Genomic DNA, 27,085 nt, shown 5'->3' with positions numbered 1-27,085 from the left:
TTGTGGCTTTTCATTTGGGCGACCTAAAGACAAAAAGATAACAGATAGAGTTTGAAGGTATTGGTGTGAAAAATTATGCCTGGGGGGCCAAAACGAAAGTAGAGACAAGATGGAAGCAACAGTTTCCAGGTTGGAATTAAAATTTCCTTTGTTCACAGAGCAATCCCCTTTCAATTTCACTGTGCCCTCCCTGTCTCCTAACAATTCTTGCTTCATCAGTGTCATGGGGTTCCCAGGTTTTCCCACATTCATCCTAGCCGTCAGAGTAAAAATCTCTTTTGTGTCTCAAAACTCCAGGCTAAAGTCGCGACTGCACTTAGCCCGAAAAATGAATACAGCTTTTAACACTCGTGTAAAACATTTCAACTATAACGCTGTAGCTTTCTACCTGGACCTGCCACTCGAGAACTACAATACCCAGAATGCACTGTTTCCCCTTCCGCCTTCTGCCTCTGCAAAGCCTAACTTGATCTCATTTCCACCTAGCAATAGTCACATGACACATTTCCTGTCAAGATGGCGGAAAATCTCCCCTCGGAGTTTGATGTGATCGTAATAGGGACGGGTATGTGTGGCTATGGTACTCCCTGGACAAACTGTAGGAAGTCTTTCCCGTTCCTACCCTCTCTGTCAGTGGCAAGGGTCGGCGAGAAATGTTGGGGGTCGAGCATAAGAGGGAGGACGGAAAGGAAGTGAGGTAGTCTGGAGTCAGCGCGGGACTTGGCAGCTCCAGGGAGGGGCTTGGACCGGCTGTGCTTAGCGCCATTTGAGTAGGGGTCGATCTGGTCGATGCCGATTGCCGAGGTTGGTTGCTGCGGGTGATTCCTGTAATTTCCTTAGAGGGAGGTGGGTGTACAGTGTCATGAGAATGGAGGGTTGGGATTTTATCAATGGAGACACCTTTGGCATGACATTATGATTTCCTTCTTGTGGATTTCAAGGTGATCCTCCCCATCATTTTGTCTCGCCATTCGTAGGAATTTTTCATATATTTATAAAGTTTTAGGGTGCAGTGCAGCCCGGATACAGCGTGTTAGTTGTTGCCCATGTACGTTTTAATTTACTAAAGCGAGGAAATGGATTCTTTTCTATTGTCTTGAGAATCCTAGGGGGTTGTAATTTTTTGAGGTAGCCATTATTCCTGCTTTATGGTGCTGAAAGAAAGCGTTTTGTTTTCTACCACTCACTTATCTACCCACAGCTAAATTAGCTGAGAACAAGCGTGTCCAGTTCAGGTGTGTGATCTTATCTTCCCCCTTTTCTTCCCCATCGTTTATTCTCCATGTTTTGGGTGGTGACAGAACTTCCCCTTCAATTTCTAGTTGACAAATTACACGTTACAGCATGTGGCAGAAAACATTTGGCAGCAGTTCATGTATTGTTTTTAACAATGTAAAGGATGGATTTTAGATGGAGTGAAATAGTTTGTAGGGAGGGGTTTTCTCCTGTCTGCAGAACGTGGTAGGCTGGAGAAGCTCTGGTGTATGAGACCCTGTCCATTGTGTTAATGAATTCAGTTCATTGTCTTCTCAAATAGTAGGAGTGGCCATGTTTCCAGGTCGGGAGTAAAAATAATAAAACTGTCTATTTTCGATTGTGTATTACTGGCTAATTGATGTGCTAAGCACTTTACAAGCCATATGTAATCCTCACAACAACCTAGTTAGAATAGGTCTTATCTACACTTTACAGAGGAGGGGAAAAGGCTTGGAGAGATCGCAGTTTGCATAAGATCACACAACTGGTAAATTTCCAAAGGCCCATTCCATCCCAGAATGAGAATAAGTGGTTCTGACCCTCAGAGTTAACCCATATGAATAGAAATAATTGGAAAAACTTGGTTCTAGACCCTGCTTGGCCATTAACTAGCTGTGTGAATTTCTAGAGCTAGGCACTTAATCTCTCTGAGTCTCAGTTTCCTTGTTTTTGAATATAGGAAGGCTTTACTGGATAGCCTTTCAGGTGTTGTCTAACTAAAAATTCTCTTATTCTTGTACATGGGTAATTGTTCTCAAAACAGCAAGGACATATTTATTCTCAACCTGAACACCGCATGGCTACAGATAACCTTGCTGTAGCTGCTATGAACAGATGTTGGATGAGAGCTGGAAGGGTTCAGTTAGACTCTATTCTCTCCAGTCTATCCTAAAACTTGGAACAACATCTGCTTTAGAATAGTTGTTATCCATACTTGGGTCCTATGTTACTCCCTTTTTTGTTGTTGCTACCTCAGAACTTAGGGTGTTTTAAAAATTACCTTGAGTCCTTGCGATTTTTTTCTTATCTTGATTAAAATTTTAATTGATGAGTGCTAATTCTTATTATTAAGTGCTGTTAATTCTTATATAAGAAATATTTTGCCATCTAGTTCAGTTTATAATATGGACTACATCCATCCTGTTGGAATCTCATAAAATAAGAGAGTTAGGAAGATTCTGTGACTGATCCAGAAAATTGCATTAGGAGGCATCCTGGATATTTGGGAAAAGATTCATCTTAGACTTATTTCCATGAGAGTAAAGTTATTTCTCAAAGTATGGGGAAAACTTATTTGAAGTTAAAAGTTTTTCATATCACTTAATGAACACATTTTTATCAAGTACATTACTCAAATTTATGATATGTAGCTTTATTTTTAGGTATGTCAAAGTGGAAAAATTGGGTAAAAGTCATTTCCCAAATAAATGAATCCAGTAACCCCAGTCATTAATTAACAAGAATTATTTTAATGTGTTTGGAATATTTATCTTCCAAAATAGTTTGCTGAAAGTAGCCTTTAAAATGTTTTGCGTGGGGAATTTCCGTTGTGGCTCAGAAGGTTAAAAACAGGACTAGTATCCAGGATATGGGTTCCTCCCCTGGCCTCCCTCAGGGGATTAAGGATCTGGCGGTGCAGTGAGCTGTAGGTCACAGACGCAGCTTGGATCTTCTATTGCTGTAGCTGTGGCATAGGTTGGCAGCTGCAACTCCAATTTGACTTCTAGCCCAGGAATTTCCATATGCCACAAATGTGACCCTAAAAAAAGAAAAATAAAATGTAATAAATATAAATACATAAAATAAATAAATAAAATGTTTTGCCTTACTAAATGTGCTTGCTTGAGTAAATCATAGAAAAAGTAGTATTTTAAAGATTCAGTTGTATTAACAAAAGTGGAATTAATCATGCCTGTATTAGAAACATGAAGAAATAGGCAATGAGATGCAGTTTTAAGAGAAAAAGAACTAAAAACAGATTTAGTTCTAGTTAAAATGTTGAGACAATTGCTTCATCAAGTAAAATAATCTATAGTTAATATTATAAATCCCTTTGACCTTGATTAATTTATATTTTCATTCTTCATAATAAAACATTTTCTTTAAGATTATGTTTTGAAGAAATTATGGGAAAATAAAGCTTTGTATATATTCTCTTGTTAAGTAACCCTCTGATTACAAAATACAGGAAATATCTCTCAGGTACCCAAAGGCAGAGGAATAAGATAAAGTACTCGAAATGGAAAATATGGAAGCAAATGGAATAAGAAAGGAGGGCCAAAAGGAGTCTCAAAGGAGAGAACAATAATGGATGCAGTGATGTGTCTAGAAAAGGGCCTTCAGTTTGGGTGCACAGTTGTCATTTTTGACATTTTGCCATTTAAAAAGACATTTATTTGAATGATAATTTTGTGGGTTACAGAGAAGTATCATTGGTTACAGGTTAAAAATAGTCCTAATAACATAACACCTCTCTGGAGGTAACTTATCTGGCAACCTGTATAATCTGTAATCTGCAGCAGAGCCATCAATAGAAGGGCAGGCAAGATGGAAGTTACAAGAGTTAGGTGATAATATTGGCATGTTTCTTACATAGGGGAATCCCTCCTTCTCTCACTTAGAATATATTCATTCTTATTTTAGAAATAATTCTAGCATACTCAGAGCATATTAGAAGCATCCTATTAAGATATAGGAAATGTTATCAACTTCTGCAAAAGCTCTGTGTGTGTGGGGGTGTCATTAGACATAAGGGTTAGTTCATATCCTTACGGGTAAGGAGAGAGACAACTGAAAGGCAAACCTACATCAGAATGTACAGTGGCCTGGGACCATTTAGTGTAGTGACAGACGCTCATTTTTTGTAGGGTATTCAGTCCATATTGACTGAGAACCTAGTCCTGGCCCTTGTGATATTTACTGTATTGCCTATTCTGAGGATCTGTTTGAGGTTCCTGATATCCTCAGAGCCGTTCTAAGTCAATGTGAGCTTTTCATTGCATCCTTCTTGCTTTCTGAAGACCATATAGAGAATTATTCTGCATCTCTTTCCTTTCTTTCTTTTTTTTTTTCCCACTGAGCCCACACATGTAGAAGTTCCTAGGCAAGGTATCAAACCTGCCCCACAGCAGTGATCCAAACCACTGCAGTGACAGTGCCAGATCCTTAACCTGCTGAGCCATAAGAGAACTCCCTGCCTCCCTTTCCTTTCTAAAGTCCACCATACATACTATGTTTGGAGTTCTTCCCCTAAATGGGCTGTGGAGTAGACTAACTCAACATTTTTCCTTCAGAGGATGAACACATAGATCCTTTTGCTTTAAGAGTTTTATTGCTAAAGATTGTGGGGAAAGAAATGACATAACAAAAATAATAAGCATGGGGGAAATTACAAGGGGTATTGCTCCTAAATCCTGACTACCTCCCTGGATCATGCTGCAGCATAATACAGTAATAAGATACGGCAGCATGGCATAATGGGAATCACTTGACTTTCCTACTGGGTGGCTTTGTGCAAATCGTCCCCAAAACTCTTGGGACATCAATTTGTTCATCTGTAAAGTGAGAGACCTGATTGGTGAACTCTAAGGTAGGCATGTACTAGCTCTAAAATTTTTTCATTGTGTGTGCATAGTTAGGACCCTGGATCCTTGAGAAAAGGCTAAATTCTGTACAATTCTTTTAAGAGTTCAAGTCAGTGTTTAATATACTTCAGAAGTTTTTCTATCAGAATTTCTCATTAAAAAAACATTTTCTTGGATGTCCTTCTGTGGCACAGTGGGTTAAGAATCTTGTCTCAGTGGAGGTGCTGGCTCGATCCCCGGCCTGGTTAAGGATCCCCAAGTGGGTTAAGGATTTGGTGTTGCTGCAGCTGTGGTGTAGATCACAGCTCTGGCTCGGATTCAATCCCTGGCCTGCAAACTTCCTTATGTTTAGGGGTGGCCAAAAAAGAAATAAAAATCTTGGAAATTATAAGTTGCTTTCATCAGCAAAGGTCATGTAGGTAGCACAGCTCCATTCCTTGGTGTTGGTCAAAAATTAAAACTTTAAGGTAGTTAGCCTTGGCCCGCAGCTCATTGACTATAATGCTTGTGATCATGGTGGAGTAGCTTCACTTCTCTAAATGCTGGGGGAGAGTAATGATGCAGGAGGTGTCCTGGAAACTGATTTTATTGAATACTTGTTTGTGCCAGGCTCTCTGCCAAGTGATTTCTCGTACATGTGTCTTATTTAATCCTTTTTTCAGGATGACTGTATGTGGTTCTGACATCGCAGGATGTCTCTGCCTGTATTTCCAAAAATCCACGCCCCTGTAGTCTAGAGCAGAATTGTTTTGTTTAAACTGCAAGATGCCATCTATTTGCGGGTCATGAAATTAATTCCAGCATTAAAAAAAGAGGTAGAATAGAATATACAGAATATATTACATGTAGTAAAGATGAGTATAGTTTTATGAAACACATATTTCATGTGTGTATAATAGATCACTGTGTAAAACACACACACATATATATGTGAGAGGGCTAGGGGCAAAAAGTTTTAAAGTCTTGAGAATATTTATTAACTGAATAACAAGGTTGTAACGAAAGTAGCATTTCAAAAGCCTTTTAGTTTTACAAATGCTATACCATCCATGTGTTTTAATAACTTCGACATGTACATATCTCATTTGAGAGTATAGTATAGTGATTGACAATGTGGCTCTGAAATCAGATAGACTGTTTTTGAATCAGTTATGCCTCCTGTGTCACCTCACATATGTTCTTTAATGTCTAACTTTCAATTTTCTCATCTCTAAAAAAGAATAAAACACTGTGTTGAGGATTCAATGGAATAATTCTGTAAAATGCTTAGTAAGTGCTCAGAAAACATTGTTGGTTTTTATAGCCCATAGTGCCATACTGCCATGCTTTTACCACCGCTACTATCTTGTGAATGCTGCCTGGGAAAGGCTTATGGTTTCCATGGAGCACAGTGGAAAGATTCAGGTGTCTTTGTTATCTTCCTCCTCTTCCCATTGGCTGTTTGGTGGGAAAGACTTTTGTGTGTCTATTACTATTATTTCTCTGACTTCTTATCTGATCTTTTCTTTTTTTTTCTTTTACTCTGTTTTGTTCACCAGCTTGCATTATTTGTCACTTGTTTTGCTTAAAGATTTTGAACAGATTTATCTTGTTTGAGGCTTAGTATGAAACTCTTCCTTGTCAGTGTAAGAATGCTGAAGGGAGGAGTTCCCGTCGTGGCGCAGTGGTTAACGAATCCGACTAGGAACCATGAGGTTGCGGGTTCGGTCCCTGCCCCTGCTCAGTGGGTTAACGATCCGGCGTTGCCGTGAGCTGTGGTGTAGGTTGCAGACGCGGCTCGGATCCCACGTTGCTGTGGCTCTGGCGTAGGCCGGTGGCTACAGCTCCGAATCTGCCCTAGCCTGGAACCTCCATATGCCGGGAGCGGCCAAGAAATAGCAACAACAACAACAACAACAACAAAAAAAAAAAGACAAAAGACAAAAAAAAAAAAAAAAAAAAAAAAAAAAAAAAAAAAAAAAAAAAAAAAAAAAAGAATGCTGAAGGGAGCTAAGGAAAGAAAGCCTACAGATTTGGCTGTTTTGAAAAGTGCTTTGCAATTCTTCAGGCATTTATTGATGGAAAAGTATGTCTTTTCTGCCCTCAATACCTAGAAAAGTAAAGAGAGTTGCATAACTCTAGAGAAGACTCTGGGAGGGGCTTACCCTTCCCTGTAAATCGTAAGTTTGAGCCAATCCCTTGGAGAGAGCCGCAAAGAGTTCTCTTTGCAGCCTCATTTTCATCTCCCATGCCTCACGTCATCTTCTCATTTTTTCCAGTGTTCTCATGATGTTTTGGATAACTCAGGCTACAGAAATTAAAATCAAATACGGCCGCTTACCATCACATTCTCATGTTTCATAAAATCCCAATACACAGAAACAATTATAATTCCCTATAATTGACCTGTTACTCATGCTAAATTATCTGCTATTCAGTTTCAGTGCAGTCTTTTCACTGAAAAGTTAGACCTATGCCTGCTATGTATGTAGATGATTTAAAAAGTAAAATAGCCTAAAAAATCACCATCAGTTCCCAGTTTATATTAATATCTATATTATGAAACTACCTATGTGTATATGTATATATGTTAGATCAGAAACATTTTGAGGATCTTTAGTTGTGATCAACAAAATAAGGATACTTTGAAAAATTGTCTTTTTTTTTGCTTTTCTAAGACTTATTAAAGTGCAGTGTAAACAGAGAGGATAATTTATCACAGATATTGATTTTTCAAAGTATGATTATGAGAGCTATCATGTTATCCTAATGAGACTATTTAAAAAATAGTTTGAAAATATACACGTGAAGATACCAGGAGCAGCTTCGCCAGTGTAGTGCTTCACATGAGTGTTTGATCTCATAACAGATTTTACTAAGAGTTTAAGTGGATAATAACTACTTGACTGATGTGGTTTATAAATCACATTTAGAGAAGTAACAGCATCTACTTTTTCTTCCAAGTAGCGTTCATATATATCTTTTTTATCTAGCCCAGTGTTCATGTTGAGATACAATGGATAATATTGGTTAATAGAAGTTTCAGTCATTTTGTATTGTTTTGAAATGTTTTGGATCATGTAACTGTGATCTGAATTTTCACATTCGTTAAACTGGTTTTCTATCTGTGCATTTAAAATAATTATCATGGGAAAGCTTACACATACTAAAGCATAAAGAAATAAGGTTTTACATATAGATATCAGGCATATTAAGAAGATGCTGAATTGTGAGTTCTAATCCTTAGTTTTCTATGTTATTTTGTGTTTTGTTTTGTTTTTCTCTTATTTCTTTAAAAATTTTTAAAAAATTACAGTTGATTTACAATGTTCTGTTGTACAATTTCTGCTGTACAGCAAAGTGACCTAGTTACATGTATACATACATTCTTTTTCTCACATTATTGTCCATCATGTTCCATCACAAGTGATTAGATACGATTCCTGTATCTAATCACCTAATTACTTACCCATTCTAAATAGTATAGTTTGAAACTACTAACCCCAAACTCCAAGTCCATTACACTCCCTCCCCCTCTCCCTTGGAACCCACAAGTGTCTCCTCCATGTGCATGAGTTTGTTTCTCTTCTGTAGATAGGTTAATTTGTGCCATATATTAGATTCCAGATATAAGTGATATCATATGGTATTTGTCATTCTCTGACTTTGCTTAGTATGATAGTCTCTAGTTCCATCCATGTTGCTGCAAATGGTATTATTTTGTTCTTTTTTATGGCTGAGTAGTATTTCCAGTGTGTATATGTACCACATCTTCTAAATGCATTCATCTGTCAATGGACATTTAGGTTGTTTCCATGTCTTGGCTGTCGTGTATAGTGCTGCTATGAACATACCCCTATGTATCTTTTTGAGTTATAGGTTTGTGCAGATGTATGCCCAGGAGTGGGATTGCTGGATCATGTGGTAGTTCTATATTTAGTTTTCTGAGGTCTATACTGTTTTCCATAGTGGTTGTACCAATTTACATTCCCACCAGCAGTGTAGGAGGGTTCTCTTTTCTCCACACCCTCTCCAGGACTTTTTTATTTGTAGATTTACTAATGATGGCTATTCTGACCAATGTGAAGTGGTACCTCATAGTAGTTTTGATTTGCATTTCTCTAATAATTAGTGACTTTGAGCATTTTTTTTTCACATGTCTGCTGGCCATCTATATGTCTTCTTTGGTAAATGTCTATTCAGGTCTTCTGCACATTTTTCAGTTGGGTTGTTTGCTTTTTTTGCTTTTGAGTTGTTGTATGAATTGTTTGTATATTTTGGAGAGTAAGCCCCTGTCAATTGCATCATTCACAACTATTTTCTTCCATTCTGTAGGTTGTCTTTTTGCTTTGCTTTTTAGGGCTGCACCTGCAGCATATGGAGGTTCCCAGGCTAGGGTTTCAAATCGGAGCTATAGCTGCTGGCCACAGCCACAGCCACAGCAATGCCAGACCCAAGCCGAATCTGCAGCCTACACCACAGCTCACTGCAATGCTGGATCCTTAACCCACTGAGTGAGGCCAGGGATCAAATCTGCATCCTCATGGATCCTAGTCAGGTTCATTAACCACTGAGCCACGACAGGAATTCCTGTAGGTTGCGTTTTTGTTATTTTTTATGGTTTCCTTTGCTGTACAAAAGCTTGCAAATTTGATTAGGTTCCATTAGTTTATTTTGGTTTTTATTTCTATTGCCTTGGCAGCCTGACCTAAGAAAACGTTTGTATGGACGACGGCAGAAAATGTTTTGCCTATATTCTCTCCTAGGATTTTTATGGTGTCTTGTCTTATGTTTAGGTCTTTAAGCCATTTTGAGTTTATTTTTGTGCATGGTGTGAAGGCGTGTTCTAGTTTCATTGATTTACATGCAGCTGTCCAGTTTTCCTAGCACCACTTGCTGAAAACACTGAGTTTTTCCTATCTTATATACCTGCCTCTTTTGTTGAAGATTAACTGACCATAGGTATCTGGGTTTATTTCTGGGTTCTCTATTCTGTTCCATTGGTCTGTATGTCTATTTTGATACCAGTACCACACTGTCTACTAACTTTGTAGTATTGTCTGAAGTCTGGGAGAGTTATGCCTTCTGCTTGGTTTTTGTTCCTCAGGATCGATTTGACAATTCTGGGTCTTTTATGGTTCCATATACATTTTTGGATTGTTTGTTTTAGTTCTGTGAAAAATGTCATGGGTAATTTGATAAGGATTGTATTAAATCTGTAGATTGCTTTGGTTAGTATGTCCATTTTAATGATATTACTTCTTTCAGTCCACAAGCATGGAATATCTTTCCATTTCTTTGAATCCCCTTTAATTTCCTTGATTGATGTTTTATAGTTCTCAGCATATAAGTATTTCACCTCCTTAGTCAGGTTTATTCCTAGGTATTTAATTTTGGGGGTGGAATTTTAAAAGGTATTGTATTTTTATATTCCTTCTCTAATATTTCATTGTTAGTATACAGAAATGCAACTGATTTCTGAATGTTAATCTTGTATCCTGCTACTTTGCTGAATTCTTTGATCACTTTGAATAGTTTTTGTGTGGAGTCCTTAGGGTTTTCTATATATAGTATCATGTCATCTGCATACAGTGAAAATTTTACCTCTCTTCTTCCAATTTGGATACCTTTTATTTCTTTTCTTCGTTGAGTTGCTATGGCTAGGGCTTCCACTGCTATGTTTTCTGTTTTTTTTTGTCTATTTTTTTTTTTTTTGGACCCTGCCTGCAGCACATGGAAGTTCCCAGGTTAGGAACTAGGGGCCAAATTGGAGCTCTGGCTGCTGGCCTAGGCCACAGCCACATAAATGGTGGATCCGAGCTGCTTCTGCAAACTAGACCACAGCTCATGGCAACTCCAGATCCTTTACCCACTGAGCAAGGCCAGGAATCGAACCCTCGTCCTTATGGATGCTAGTCCATTTTGCTATCGCTGAGCCACGACGGAAACTCCCTCCGTGCTATGCTGAATAAAAATGATGAGGGTGGGCATCCTTGTTTTGTTCCAGATTTTAGTGGGAAGGCTTTCGGCTTTTCTCTGTTGAGTATTATAATATTGGCTATGGGTTTGTAATAAATGCCTTTTATTGTGTTAAGGTATGTTCCTTCTATACCCACTTTGGTAAGAGTTTTTATCATGAATGGATCTTGGATTTTGTCAAATGCTTTTTCTGCATCTATTGATATGATCTCGTTTGTTAATGTGGTGCACAATGTTGATTTATTTGCATATATGTTGAACCATCCTTGTGAACTTGGGGTGAATCCCACTTGGTTGTGGAATATGATCTTTTTTATATGTTGTTGGATTGGTTGGCTAAAATTTTGTTGAGAATTTGCATCTATGTTCATCAAAGATATTGGCCTATAATTTTCTTTTTTGGTGGTATCTTTGTCTGGTTTTCATATTAGGGTGATGGTGTAGTCATAGAATGTCTTGGGGAGTATTCCTTATTCAACCTTTTGGAAAAGTTTAAGAAGGATGGGTATAAGTAATTCTTTGTATGTTTGGTAGAATTCACCTGTGAAGCCATCTGGTCCTGGACATTTGTTTGTAGGGAGTGTTTATGACATATTCAGTTTCATTTCTAGTGATCGGTCTGTTCAGTTGATCTCTTCTTGATTCATTTTTGGCAGGCTGTAAGATTCTAGAAAGTTGTCCATTTCTTCTAGGTTGTCAAATTTGTTGGCATATAATTGTTCATAGTAATCTCTTATGGTTTTTTGTATTTCTACAGTATTCATTGAGATTTCTCCTTCTTCATTTCTTATTTCGTTTGAGTTCTTTCTCTGCTCTTCTTGGTGAGTCTGGCCACAGGTTTGTCAATTTTGTTTACCCTTTCAAAGAACCAGCTCTTGGTTTTATTGATTTTTTTTTCTGTTGTTTTATAAATCTGTTTTATTGATTTCCTATCTGATATTTATGATTTCCTTTCTTCTGCTGACTTTAGGTTTTATTTGTTCTTTTTCTAATTCTTTTAGGTGATGGGTTAAGTTGTTGATTTGAGATTTTTATTCTTTTTTGTGGAAGGCCTGTACTGCTATGAACTTCCTTCCCAGAACTGCTTTTGTGGCACCCCATAGATTTTGAATGTTTATGTTTTCATTATCATTTGTCTCCAGGTATTTTTCAATCTCCCTTTTGAATTCCTGTTGACCAATTGGTTTTTAATTTATATTTTTAATTTTTTTAAAATTTTTTTTTTAAGGGCTATTCCTGTGGCATGTGGAGAGGTTCCTGGGCTAGGGGGTGAATTGGAGCTACAGCTGTTGGCCTGCACCACAGCCACAGCAATGCCAGATCCAAGCCATGTCTGCGACCTACACAGTGATTCATGGAAATGCTGTCTATCCTTAACCCACAGAGTGAGGCCAGGAATCAAACCTGCAACCTCATGGTTACCAATTGGATTTATTTCTGCTGTGCTGCAACAAGAACTCCTTTTTTTTTTGGCTTTTTAGGGCTGTGCCTGTGGCACATGGAAGTTCCTAGGCTAGGGCTTGGCTCATAGCTGCAGATCCTGGCCTATGCTATAGCCACAGCTATGCAGAATCTGAGCCATGTCTTTGACATACACCACAGCTCATGGCAGTACCATGTCCTTAACCCACTGAACGAGCCCAGGGATCGAACTCAGAGTCTCATGGACACTAGTCAGATTTGTAAGCCACTGAGACACAATGGGAACTCCCCCATTTTTTTTTCTTTAGTAGCATGCTGTTTAGTGTCCATGTAGTCTGTTTTTTCTCATTTCTTTTCGTGTGGTTGATTTCTGTCTTCATGCCGTTGTCAGACAAGGTAATTGAAATTATTTTTATACTCTTAAATTTATTGAGATTAGTTTTGTTTCCTAGTATGTGGTCAGTCCTTGAGAACGTTCCAAGTGCACTTGCGTTTATTCTGATTTTTTTGGATGTAATGTCCTGAAAATGTCAATGAAGTCCTACTTTTCTATTGTGTCTTTAGGATCTCTGTTGCCTTATAGATTTTCTGTCTGGAGGATTTGTCCATTGATGTGAGTGGGGTGTTAAAGTCTCCTACTACGATTGTATCCCCATCCATTTCTTTTTTTAATGTCAAGTAGTATTTGTTGTAGGTATCTGGGTGCCCCTATATTAGGGGCGTATATATTGATGATTGTAATAGCCTCTTCTTGAATGGATCCTTTAACCATTAAATAGCATCCTTCTTTGCCTTTCTTCATGACCTTCGTTTTTAAAATCTATTTTGTCTGATATGAGTATTGCAACTCTTGCTTTCCTGTCTTATCCATTGGCATGAAATATCTTTTTCCATCCCCTCACTTTCAGTTTATATGCGTCTTTTGCCCTAAGGTGAGTCTCTTGTTGACGGCATATTGTAGGGTCTTATTTTTTTTATCCAATCTGCCACTTTGTGTCTTTTGATTAGAGCATTCAGTCCATTGACATTTAAGGTAATTATTGATAGATATGTATTTATTGCCATTTTAAACCTTGTTTTCCAGTTGAGTCTATGTTTCTCACTTGTTCCTTCTTTGGTTGGATGATTTCCTTTTATTTTATGCTTGTGTCCTCTTAGTAGTTTCTGTGAATGTATTGTTTGGTTGATTTGTGGTTGCCCTTTTTTAAAGTATGTTAACTCCTTCCTATGTCTGCTTGCTTTAGCCTGATAGATATGTAGGTTCAAACACATTCTACAAAAAAAAAAAAACAAAAAAAGACTTTAGATGTGCTTACTTTCCTTCCCTACATTTTATGATTTTGATGTCCTTTTTTAACATCTTCATGTTTATCCTTTTGCTGTTCCTTATGTTTATAGTCGCTTTTACAATAGGTTTTTTTGGTCTTTTTTTTTTTTTTTTTTTTTTTTTTTTAACTGCTGCACCAGCGGCACATGGAGGTTCCCAGGTCTCATCGGAGCTGTTGCTGCCGGCCTAGGCCAGAGCCACAGCAACGCCAGATCCGAGCCATGTCTGCAACCTACACCACACCTCACTGCAACGCTGGATCCTTAACCCACTGAGAGAGGCCAAGGATCGAACCCGCAACCTCATGGTTCCTAGTTGGATTCGTTTCTGCTGTGCCACGATGGGAACTCCAGGTTGTTTTTTTTTTTTTTTTTTTGTTTTTTTTTTTTCCTTTAGGATCTGTATTCTGGCTTATTTAAGTGATTACTTTCCAATTGTGATTTCCTCCATCCTATTTCTTCTTACTTCTTTTTTATTTAGAGGAACCCTTTCAGTTTCTTTTAGAGTGCGTTTAGCATTGCTCTACTTTTTTAGTTTTTGTTTGTTGGAAAAATTATTATTTTTTTATTATTTTTTTTGGTCTTTTTTGCCATTTCTTGGGCCGCTCCCGTGGCATATGGAGGTTCCCAGGCTAGGGGTCTAATCGGAGCTGTAGCTGCCAGCCTATGCCAGAGCCACAGCAATGCTGGATCCGAGCCGCGTCTGCGACCTACACCACAGCTCACGGCAACGCCGGATTGTTAACCCACTGAGCAAGGGCAGGGATCGAACCCACAACCTCATGGTTCCTAGTTGGATTCATTAACCACTGCGCCACAACGGGAACTCCTGTTGGAGAAATTATTTATTTTTCCTTCTATTTTAAATGATATTCTTGCTGGGTAGAGTATTCTAGGCTGCATGTTTTTCCCTTTTAGAACTTGGAATATATCTTGTCACTCTCTTCTGGCCTGCAGTGTTTCTGTAGAGAAATCAGGTGATTGCTTTATGGGAGTTGCCTTATAATTAAGTTTTTGTATTTCTCTTGCTGCCTTTAGAATCTTCTCTTTATTTTTAACTTTTGCCATTTTTATTATGTCTTGGTGTGGGCCTGTTTGGGTTCAACTTGTTTGGGGCCCTCTGTGCTTCCTATATCTTGATGTCTGTATCCTTTAGATTTGGAAAGCTTTCACCCACAAATTCTTCAAATATGTTTTCATTCCACTTTCCTTTTTCTTCTCCTTCTGGAATCCCTATTATGTGTAGATTGGCCTGCTTTATATTATCCCATTGATCTCTTATATTACTTTCATATTTTTTCATTTGGTTTTCTGTCTGCTGTCCTGATTGGTTAATTTCCATTATTCCATCTTCCAAGTCACTGATTTATTCCTCTGCATCATTCATTCTGCCCTTCAATGCCATTAACTCAGTTTGTTTCTGCAAATGAATTTGCTAATTTTTCTATATTTTCCTCCTTATATTTTTTAGTTCCTTTCTAAAGGAATCTGTATTACTGTTCATATCTGTCTTAATTCCTTCATATTCACTCTTAATTCCTTCAGTATTTTCACTGTCTCCCTTTTCAACTTGGTGTCTGTTAGACTGCGGAGGTTTATGTCATTGTTTGCTCTTTCATAGGAATTCTCCTGTTCTTTTAACTGGGAATTGTTCCTGAGCATCTTCATTTTGCTTTTATTTTTCTTATTCTGTGAGTTTAGGGAAAACAACTACTGTAATCTTGGGTGGCTATTTATATGTGAGAGCACCCCTTTGTATTTTGTGAGGGCTTACTATTTATTTTTGGCTTGAGGGCTATTTTTTTTTTTTTTTTGTCTTTTTGTCATTTCTTGGGCCGCTCCCGCGGCATATGGAGGTTCCCAGGCTAGGGGTCTAATTGGAGCTGTAGCTGCCAGCCTACGCCAGAGCCACAGCAACGCTGGATCCAAGCCGCATCTGCAACCTACACCACAGCTCACGGCAACGCCGGATCCTTAACCCACTGAGCAAGGGCAGGGATCGAACCCACAACCTCATGGTTCCTAGTCAGATTCATTAACCACTGCAACACAATGGGAACTCCCTTGAGGGCTATTTTTGATTTGGATGCTTGCTATCTCTCTTCACCACGTGTGCTGACTGTTATCCCCTTAATAGGTTCTGTGTGTGCTTCCAGGGAGATGAGGGCAATGGGCAGGGCTAGTAGCCAGTTTCTGGTTGCTGGGCCCTTGACAGAACTCATAACCAAGGACTAATTACATATGAATAATTTCTTCAGATTTATATGAAAGGTGTCAAGTTTCTGTACATATATGAGCAGAGAAAGTTAACAGAAAAGAGAAGTTATGAATAGTCAACTAACTGCTGGGGAAATATTTTTTCTTTATTAATAGTCAAATGCAGAATAACTTAATAATTAAAAACATTAAATTCAGAGTTCCCATCATGGCTCAGCAGAAGCAAATCTGACTAGTATCCATGAGGATGCAGGTTCAATCCCTGGCCTTGCTTGATGGGTTAAGGATCCAGCATTGCCATGAGCTGTGATGTAGGTTATGGCTTGGATTTGGCACTGCTGTGGCTCTGGTGTCGGCTGGCGGCTACAGCTCAGATTCGACCCTTGGCCTGGGAACCTCATATGCTGTGGGTGTGGCCCTAAAAAGCCAAAATTAAAAAAATTAAAAGAGTAATAACTAATTTTGATGAAATTATATTCAGTTGAAATGCTGATGATATGGTAAATTGGGACAACACTTTGGCAAAGTAATAGTGTTTGTTCTAAGAATTATAAATATGTTCATTCTGTTAGACTCAGTAAAGTCCATGTCAGAGAATTTATTCTGAGAAAAACATTCAATAGTGGTAAAAAGCTACAAAGGTAACAACATCTATTTTAGAGCTGCTAATCATAGTAAAATTTGGAAATAATATAAATGTTGCATATTGAAGAGCCCCAATATCTCAGAGGGGTCTGGCAGGAATGGTTGAGTAGGCAGTTCTGCAGTGAGTGGACAGCTTTCTTTTGTATTACAAAATATCATATATACAAATGAAATACGTGTGTGTGTTTGTGTGTGTGTGTGTGTCTTTCAGGGCCGCATCCACGACATATGGAAGTTCCTAGGCTAGGGGTCAAATAGGAGCTGCAGCTGTCAGCCTATGCCACAGCCACAGCAATGCCAGATCTGAGCTGCATCTGCGACCTCCACTGCAGGTCATGGCAATACCAGATCCTTAACTCACTGCATGAGGCTAGGGATTGAACCTGCGTCCTCATGAATACTAGTTGGGTTCATTACCTCTGAGCCACAGTAGGAACTCCCTGTATACATATATGTATTTATTTATATCAGTGAACAATAACAAAGTAAATTGCATGTATATATGAACCACCTTAAGAAAAAGAATATTACCAGAACCTTAGGGGCTTCTTCTGTGCACCACCATTTATCACCCCTTCCTTTCCCACGACTTTAATCATTAATTGTTCCCTTTTTTTTAATTAAAAAAATTTTATTGTTTGGCCACTCCCATGGTATGTGGAAGTTCCCGAGCCAGGGATTAAACATGCACCACAGCAGTGACCTGAGCTGCTGCAGTGACAACACCACATCCTTAACTGTGCCACAAGGGAACTCAGTTATTCCTTTTTTATCACAGGTATATATCACTAAACCATATGTTGTTAGTTTTACCTGTTTTTGACCTTTGTCTGACTTTTAGATTTCTACTGTATATATTCTTTCCGTGACTTGCTTTCCTTGATCAGTGTTATACTTGTGAGAGTTATCTCTGCAGATGCATATGGTTGTAATTACCCCACACACTCACATGCACACTCTCTCACACACACACACACACACACACACTGCAATTATATAGTATTCTAGCCTTGCAGATCTTCAGTAGGTTAAGCATATTCACCAAAATAACTGAATTTATTTGCCTTTTGGTTTTTAGCATTTCAAGCCCCTGCCTTTCATATATATGTGTGTATATATATATATGTGTGTGTGTGTGTATATATATATATTATTTATGAAATATATACTGTCATAAACACATTCATGACAAAATAAGATCATTAAATGGAGTTCCTGTTGTGGTGCAGTAGAAACAAATCTGACTAGTATCCCTGAGGATGCAGGTTCAATCCGTGGCCTTGTTTAGTGTATTAGAGATCTTGCGTTGCCATGAGCCGTGGTGTAGGTCGCAGATGTGGCTCAAATCCTGTATTGCTGTGGCTGTGGCATAGGCCAGCAGCTGTAGCTCTGATTCAACCCCTAGCCTGGGAACTTCCATATGCCTCGTGCATGGCCCTAAAAAAAGCAAAAAAAGACCATTGAATACATATCATTCTGCAGCTTTTTCCGTCAGTAATTGTCACCTCTCTTTCCCGTAGAGTTTTGCATCATCTAGTACACAGACCTTGTTTAACTTTCCACATTTTCCCATCCCAAAGTACACTTTATAGCTGATATATACAAACTTATACCCAATTCATTATTATGTATTGCTTCTGGATGTTATGTCATGTAAGGCTGTTTTGTTCTAGGTTAGTGTTTTGTTTGTTTTTAATGACTGAGATGTTGAAGAGAGACTAGGCCAGTGATCCTCTGGAACTTTCTACCTTTTATTTATTTATTTTTTTTGTCTTTTCAGGCCACACCTGCAGCATAGAGAGGTTCCCAGGCTAGGGGTTGAATCACAGCTGTAGCTACAGCTGCTGGCCTACGGCACAGCCACAGCAATGCCAGATCTGAGCCGTGTCTGACCTACGCCACAGCTCATGGCAATGCTGGATCCTTAACCTACTGAATGAGGTTAGGCATTGAACCTGCATCCTCATGGATACTAGTCATATTTGTTTCTGCTGAGCCATGATTGGAACTCCAGAATTTTCTATCTTTTGGCTGCTTTTATCCTTGTAGTAACATTTACTTTGTTCCTCTAGACTGTGATTTTCCTTTAAACTGAAAATTATATCTAAAGGCTTGGTGGATTCAAGGTTAACATTTTTGGCCAGAATATCTTTGGTGATATGAATGTCATGTTGGATCATACCAGACACACAAATATCTGGTTGATCTACCGTAAGTGATGTTTAAGACTGACTCAGGATTAGGATGACAATCTGATGCCCCCATTGTATGGATAAATTTTTCCCCTATGTTTTGAAAATAATCTGTATATTGCCAATTTGGCATTACATAAGCATTCACTTTGATACCAGCTAGTCACAGCATTGTTTTAACATCTGTAGTAATCCTCATATAAATTAAGTATTTTCATTAGGGATTTCAAAATGATGTTTTTCCCCCCTTGTTCTTTGATTCTCTTTCATTTAATAGCTGCCACTGAATGCCAGTTTCTTTTTCTTTTTTTTTTCTTTTTCTTTTCTTTTCAATGGCCTCACCTGCATCATATGAAAGTTCCCAGGCCACGGATTGAATCTGAGCCACAGCTGTGACCTACACTGCAGCTGTGGCAAAGTTGGATTCTTTTAACCCATTGTTCAGGGCTGGGGATTGAACATGTGCCTCTACAGTGACCCAAGCCACAGGAACTCCTAAGAAATTCTTCGTGCAATAAAATTGTAATTTTCATTAGATAAAATTTTATCCTTTAATTTAATAAACTCAGTGTAATCATTGTTCAGCATTTTAATAAGCAAGATAAAATAATTATCCTCAATGTTTTCTCAGTTATTCTTGTAAATACATAATGAGCCTGCATTTACAATTTAATCTGAAGTGTTTTACCTTAAGGAATGTAACACAGTTAAAAAGAACAAATTCACAGGGCCGTTCAAATTTAGTTTATGAGGCTCATAAGTTTTTTTTTTCCTCTGTTTTTTTAAAAAATGGGTTTTTTGATAGAACTTCATATAAGGGAGGAAGATTATTTGTTGTATTGTGTAATTATATAACATTCTTGTAATGAGTACAGTGTCTTTCATCATATATTTCAGTCTCATAGCTTTATAAGTAATACAATAAAGGTCATTTTTCTTCTGAGGCACATAAGTAAAATATGTTCTGAATGAAGAAGCTTTATTTTCCTCATTACAAGTTAAATATTATTAAGGAGACCTTATTTTCCTCATCACAAGTTAAATATTGTTACTAAGTTTGAAGAGAGTTCAGCTCGGATCCTTTGCTGTGAAAAGATCATTTTGGTCACTTAAATTGATACAATAGAAATATTAGTCTTAAGAAAATTAAGTAAAAATTAATTGTGGCAGAATCTGCTTATTTTATTTCCTGGCATGGAATAGGTCTTTGGCAAATATTTATATTACTTAATAAAACTTTCATTAAGAGATTTGAGTTGATATAATTTTCTCGGTTTAGATAAAAACCAAAATACTAAATCTCTGTTTTCCAAGGGATTATTTTATTAGGTAGACCCAGCCTTTCATTAGCTCTCTAAAATTTAGTATTAAATTTTATTATTTAAACTTTTTCATTTTGGACAGCTTCAAACATAAAAAATAGAATAAAATAACTCCTCATATACCAGTCTCCTAGTTTCAACAGTTATCACTTTATGGCCTATTTCTTTTTCTCTATACCCTCTACCTTCTCATTTTACTGTCCAACCCTGGTTTATTTTTAAGCAAATCTTGGATATCATTCCGTCTATAAATATTTCAATATATAGTTAAAAGTTGAGGGCTCTCCTTTTTGAAACCTGACTACAGTATTTTCATGCCATTGTTTGCATTTTCAGTTTTTCCCAAGGCATTTATCCATTGTATTTCTTTGCTCTAGAACTCCTTTTAGTTTAGTTTTCATTTCTGAAATGATTTTTTTAATTTCTTTTTGACTCATCTCACTCTTTTCAAATGTTCTTATTATCTAATCACCACAATTTTGGTATTTCTCATTCTTATTTATATTGTTCTTTCAGAGCATCTATTTTCTTGATTTCTTTTAGCTTGTATTATCATAGTTAGGTTATAGTTTTCATCTAATTTGCAGGCATGTCTTTCTGGGATGCTTTCATTGTCTGTTGGGAGGTATCTCATTTCTATTCTCTTTCTATGTATGTATTTTTTTACTGTACATTGAGTGGGATTCAACCAAGATCCTTTTGTGTTGCTCATTTTTAAGTGGGAAAAGTTTTCCATGTGTTTTTAATAAGGAGCATAGCTCAGGAAAGCTTTTATAGGATAAAAGTTACTCACTTCTGCTTTTCAGGATAGATCATTCCTGTGTTTTCACTAAGTAATCAAAAATATAGCCTGAGGAGTTCCTGTTGTGGTGCAGAGGAACTGAATCCGACTAGGAACCATGAGGTTGTGGGTTCTATCCCTCACCTCGCTCAGTGGGTTAAGGATCCAGTGTTGCTGTGAGCTGTGGTGTAGGTCACAGATGCAGCTGGGATCCCGTGTTGCTGTGGCTGTGGAGTAGGCCAGCAGCTACAGCTCCAATTGGACCCCTAGCCTGGGAACCTCCATATGCCGTGGGTGTGGCCCTAAAAAAAGCAGAACAAAAAAATAAATAAAAATTTATATATATGGCCTGAGATCTGATGGCTGTTTTATCCCCCCCCCCCCCCGCTTAATTTTGTATGGATCTTATCTTTCTTTTGCCCCTATTTTCTCCTGTTCTGAATTTAGATTAGATTCTGAATAGCTACTCCTCAGTGCAGGGATTTGTCCAGAAGGACAGCTTATTGGTTTCCTATGTTCATAGGGCTCACCTCCAGCCCCACTCCCTCACCACTCTAGAACTCCCAAGGGTTCCTTTGCACTCATCCACAGGTTGCACCTTGCAAAGTCTGCCCCCACTTTCTGTTACTATTCTCAGAATGGCCTTCCAAGCTTCCAGTGAATGCCAAATTGCAATTTTGGGGTTCCCTGGCTCTCAGAGTGCTGTCACAGGTTGCTTTGTCTTCCCCTCATTTCCTCTTGGACAGTTTCCAATGCCATGTATTTCTTAGAGCTATTGAAGGTTTGTAATGATCACTTGTGTTTTGGAGTTCATCATTTGATATTTGTCACCTCGCTTTGTTGTAGATGTCATCCCTTGGATATTTGATTTTGGTATCCTGGTTCCACTGTCTGTTTTTATGGTGGTCTCTGGGGAGATTCAGCAGCTTTGCTGCTAATACCATCTTCCAAGAATTCTGTAGTTATTCTTAAGGTCAAGTCATTTGCATCAGAACAGAGGCCAAGTTGTTGATCTGTCACTCATATTCACCTTTGAGAACTTGCAACAAATCTTATGGATCATTTATTTCAAGCTCTTCATTTTATCTATAAGGATTTTCTCTATAAGAAAGCTGAATTCCTGAGAGGTTAAGTGACTTTTCACCTATTTAGTATAAACCTGAAAACAAGAATCCAGTTTTCCTAATATTGAAGTGCTTATTAGATGCTCCTAAAAGTTTATACTTAATTGAATTTTTAAAAATCATCATAAATTTTATGAGTTAATATTTTAATGGTAGTATATTTATCTAAAGTTCTAAAAATTATGTAGATACATTAATAACAGTATTTTCTCCCACAAGGAAGAAATCCGTAGATATCAAATTACCACATTTAGTGTTCATTATTTTGTGTGGGTTAAAGTGAATTATGGTAATTGCCAATTTAAAAACAATATTTTTTTCAATACTTCTTGGAATTTCCCTAAGCTCCTTCACTGGCAGTTTTTTTTTTTCTTCTTTTTAAGGTAATTGCTAAACAGTAAAAAACTTAGAATTTAAAATAAATTAATAGAACTACTTGAAGCTGGGTTAAAATTTAATTTCTGCCTAATTTTGTGATGTCATTTTTCTTTTTGAGTGGCTGTGACATGAATTAAGTGGGTAGTTATACCTTAGCATTACTCACTCCAGTCAGTTTTGTACCTAATACTATTTATCCTTTGTTTATGATGGTGTAGAAGGTCTGTGAATAGGATTGTTTAAGTAGTAAAGGATGAGGCTTTCTAAAAGCTTGTCATACTCACAATTGTTTCTTTGCAGTAATTGTATTTTTTTTCCTAAAAAAGAAGTTAATCTTTACAAAAAACAGTCACAGTAAATTTTCTAGTTCTATGTAGTTTTCCTTTCCATTCTGGTCTTTACTAGTTACAAATAACACATGAAATGACTTTCAAGGTAGAAAGCAGGGATCTATTTTGAAATGTTCTATAAAATGAAGAGTGACTTATGGTTTCATATGATTTGGGCAGAAAGCACTTGGGCTTTGCCAGGTCATCAAAGTCCTGTCAGGGGAATCGATTATTTATTGTTCGATATGCTGGGAGTGGTGTAAGTACTTTATTTTATGTTTATCTTATGTAAGTATAGTGTTGGGAAAAATCAATTCCAGATACTTATACAATTTTAAGAATAGATTATAGCAAACTAACCTAAATATTATAGTTGTAAATGATGAGGCTCAACATTAAGAATTTGGATTAAAAGGGAATTTTGAACAATGAACAAATAATTTCATTCCTATAAAATATTTTAGATAAGTTTCTTGAAAATACTAATTTCCAATACCTTTTTGGGCCTGATTTTAGGTTAGATCCATTTGATAGTGAAACATCTCTATTTTATCTAGACAGGTTTGGAAAACTATAGAAAGCTGGGACCACACGTGTTTGTTATATGATCATGTAACATTCCATAAGCTTCTAATATATTTTTTAGCTGCCAACTTTATAACAGAACCTCAAATGAGAAGGACATGTTGTAACAAAACCTCAATTTCCCCTGTTATGAAATGCTAATATAATACCTAATATTTGCCTGTGTTTGATAAAAATGACTTGCCAGTAAAAGTTGTTCTTGCATCAGAATTATATGTTTTTCCTATAATCTTTTGGCATAGTTCTTTGATATAACCTCACTAATGAATTTAATAATCATATTTAATAATATGAAATATTTAAATGATATTAAGTGTTTGATGAACTTCTATAGCATTACATGTAGAAAAGACCTATATTATATGTGTAGGAAATGGTATTGGACTTCTTTTTAAAAAACTTAACTTGTTACACTTTTGAGGATAACTTAAGTAAATAGTAAACAAATGATAGTTTTTTTCCTCACCTAATGACTTAAGTATAACTTCATATAACTTCAGATATGTTATTGAAAGGGTAGGAAGAGAGGGCTGAGGACCAGTATTTATTGAATGTCAGTGACCTGCTAGGAGACCCGGTATAAGGTGTTTTATATTATTTTTTACCTGTTTCTCTATTTATCCCTGTGAGATATATTATTATCCCCATATTACAGTTGAAAACATTGTACTTGTATATTTGTAGTCAGATTTTTTATAGTGTGTTTCCAGTGTAATGTGTGATTTGATCTTGATCCAGGTTATCTTTTTCTAACTTGTCTGGCTTTCCCTTGTGGGAGAGACTATATAATTCATTGTAAGCCTATTTATATTTCATATAAATGCCTCACAAGGATGTAGTGTGAATTTCACTAAAGATTCAGAAGTTTACTTTTTATGGTGCCAAGTGTTAAAAAAAGGCTTTATTATGAAATTAGTCAAGGGCTTAAAAGATATTAAAAATTGAGCTTATAAATATTAATTTAAACAAAACAAGCACTTATTTTGCTAAATTATAAATAAAAAGTTTAGTTATGTTAACTTTTCCTAAACAAGAATTAAAAAAACCCTATGAAGGAGTTCCTGTTGTGGCTCAGCAGATTAAGAACCCAACTAGTATCCATGAGGTTGTGGGTTCTATCCCTGGCTTCGGCATTGACTGCAAGCTCTGGTGTAGGTTCGCAGATGTGGCTTGGATCTGGTGTGTCTGTGTCTGTAGCATAGACTGGCAGCTGTAACTCCAATTGCCCCCCTAGCCTGGGAACTTCCATTTGCCACAGATGCAGCCCTAGGGGGGAAAAAACCCTGTGAAATCTGAAGCACCAATTTCATACAAATTCATGCTATGGCTAGAGTTATTTTTCTGAAACACCAGTTTGACAGTGTTTTAGCTCTAAGGCTAAAATCTTAGACTCCCTATTGCTTACAGGTTCAAGTTCATACTCCACAGTTTGTCTCCAACTACACTTTTTGGGTACTCTCTTCCTTTACCCTTTGTCAAGAATATTCCCTTCCATTTTCATTTTTACTTCCACCTTTTCCTTCTTCTACACTTTTCAGTTGCATTATTACAGATCTGAGACCCAGATAATTAATGTCTCCTGATCTTTGGAGCTTTCCATGACTGCCCTTACCAGAGGGAATGCTTCTTTCCTTTGTGTTCTTCTAACAGTTTTAATTACATTTATTATTATTATTTTTTTCTTTTTTGGCTGCACCCGCAGTGTATGGAAGTTCCCGGGCCAAGGACTGAATCTGAGATGCAGCTGTGGCAATGCTAGATCTTTTAACCCACTGCACTGGGCCAGGGATCAAACCCACCCTTAGCAGTGACCTGAGCCATTGCACTTGGCTTCTTAACCCACTGTGCCTACATCCTGCATTTATACTTTAATCCCTTTAATTTCTTGGTGGTTTTTTTTTTTGTTTTGTTTTTTTGTCCGTGATGTGCAGGGCTCTTTTAGGCTAGGCTTTGCCTTTGCCTTTTTTTTTTTTTTTTCCTCACTATCCCTCTCTCCTTCTTCCCTTTCCGCATTATTTGTCTCTTTCTCCTTTTCTTTCCTGAATCAAATATTTATAGATAATCTAATATGTGCCTCCTCTGTTCAAGGTACTTGGTGTTTATTGAATGGCTGAGAAGAAATATGAAATCCTGGCAAGGAAGACATTATTAACTGTATTATTAGTTTGTTGTTTTAATCATTCTAAGCGTGAAGATAATAACCCCTTGCCATTTAACATAGGAATAGCCTATCAATTTCACAAACTTGTGGGGATGTCTGGAGAGAAGTATTAAGAGTATTAAGGGAAAATACAAATGAAAGTCATTTTGACTTTTTGTAATTTGGATTCAAATCATGTTCAGTATTGAAATCTGTCTTTGTCTTTACTTTGTCAGCAGAGACATGAGTTCTGGTAGTGCTGATCACTGTGGAAATAACCATATGCCTATTTGCCTATCCAAAGTAATAGCTAATTTGAGCCAAATAGAGGAGAGTAATTTTGTTGTTGGAGTTGGCATCTAGTAAAAATGGGTGTATGTTTGGAGTAGTACTTGGATGAAAGTGTAGTGCTTTTAAAATATCTCTTTAAGGAAAATAAAAGTAGATACTCTTTATAGAGCAAGTACCCTCTGCCAACAATTGACAATCCTGTTGGGGTAGATGGTGGTATTTCCACTGATGAATGAAGAAACAAAAGCTAAGAGAAATCAAATAACTTGCCTGAGGTTGCACAGCTACTTAAGCAGCAAAACTAAGATCCAAACCTAGCTCTGACTGAGACCATGCCTATTTCATTACTTTGCTATCCTGCCCTTAAATCTTCATTCTCAGACTCGTGTTCAAGTTGAAAAGAGTGAATTTACTATGGTAATTTGAATTTGTGATGCCACATTACTGAATTACTTGATCTTTGGCAAGTTATTTAACCTTTCTTATTCCATTTTTTCACTTGGATAGTCCTGTCTATCTTCCAGGTTATAATGAGGATTGAATGAGATGATGTATATATGAAAATACATTATGAATCATTAAGCCCTATACTAATGTTTGGTGGTGTCTTATTAATGGTGTCATTATATACTTTACTATGCTAATTCTGCTTCCTGAATTTCTTTCCTATTGTCCTTTTTAACTAGTTGTTCCGCGACGTATCCTGCAGGTGTGGCAATGTCAGATGTTTAACCCACTGTGCTGGGCCTGGGATGGAACCTGCATCCCAGGGCTCCAGAGATGCTGCTGACCCCACTGAAACACAGTGGGAACCCTTGCTTAGAAGCTTGTAATGTACTGTAGTGACTGGATTTCATTAATAAGAAAAGTTATCTTTTTATTTTATTTTACCTTATTTTATTATTTTTTACTTTTAGGGCCACTTGTGTAGCATATGGAAGTTCCCAGGCTAGGGGTCAAATTGGAGCTGCTGCTGCCAGCCTGTGTCACACAGCTGCGTCTGTGACCTATACCACAACTAACAGCAATGCTGGATCCTTTATCCACCAGCGAGGCCAGGGCTCGAACCCTTGTCCTCATGGATACCAATTGGGTTTGTTACTACTGAGTCACAACAGGAACTCCTATTTTTTTAGATATGCGAAGTTCAGATAGTCTTCAGATAAAAGAATTAGAACAATACAATTTTAATCATTTGAAGAACTAAGTATGCTTTACTATTTAAAACGTTTCTTCCTTCTTTCTGAATCCTTCTATACCATGAACTCACTTTTTTTTTCCTTTGAATTATATCCAGAGTTAAGGTTGAAACTTTATGATGGCTTATTTCCAATAATTGATATTTAATGGCTATGTCCAGTACATTTGGTCAGAGATTCTTTTGTTTGTTTGTTTGTTTTTGGCCATGCCTGCTGCATGTGGAAGTTCCCAGGTCAGGGATTGAACCCACGCCAGAGTAGCAATCTGAGCTGCTGCAGTGACAACTCCAGATCTTTAACCCACTGTGCCAGCAGAGAACTCCCCAGAACTTCTT

General features: G+C 37.3%; 1 protein-coding gene across 5 annotated transcripts in view; it reads left to right on the top strand.

Annotated features, from left to right (window-relative positions):
- CHM (CHM, Rab escort protein 1) overlaps positions 482-27,085 on the top strand; it is a 192,403-nt gene continuing 165,799 nt past the window's right edge. For all 5 annotated transcript variants that reach the window (XR_002340851.1, XM_021080640.1, XM_003135219.6 and 2 more), the window contains exon 1: positions 482-565. Coding sequence is in view for 4 of the 5 variants with exons in the window: in XM_021080640.1 (XP_020936299.1) it covers positions 517-565 (49 nt within the window). In the remaining variant the exon portion in view is untranslated. The remainder of the gene's footprint in view (positions 566-27,085) is intronic.

Source organism: Sus scrofa, chromosome X (genome assembly GCF_000003025.6).
Source record: "Sus scrofa isolate TJ Tabasco breed Duroc chromosome X, Sscrofa11.1, whole genome shotgun sequence".
Classification (NCBI taxonomy): domain Eukaryota; kingdom Metazoa; phylum Chordata; class Mammalia; order Artiodactyla; family Suidae; genus Sus; species Sus scrofa.
This window is presented reverse-complemented; position numbering and strand designations above follow the sequence as displayed.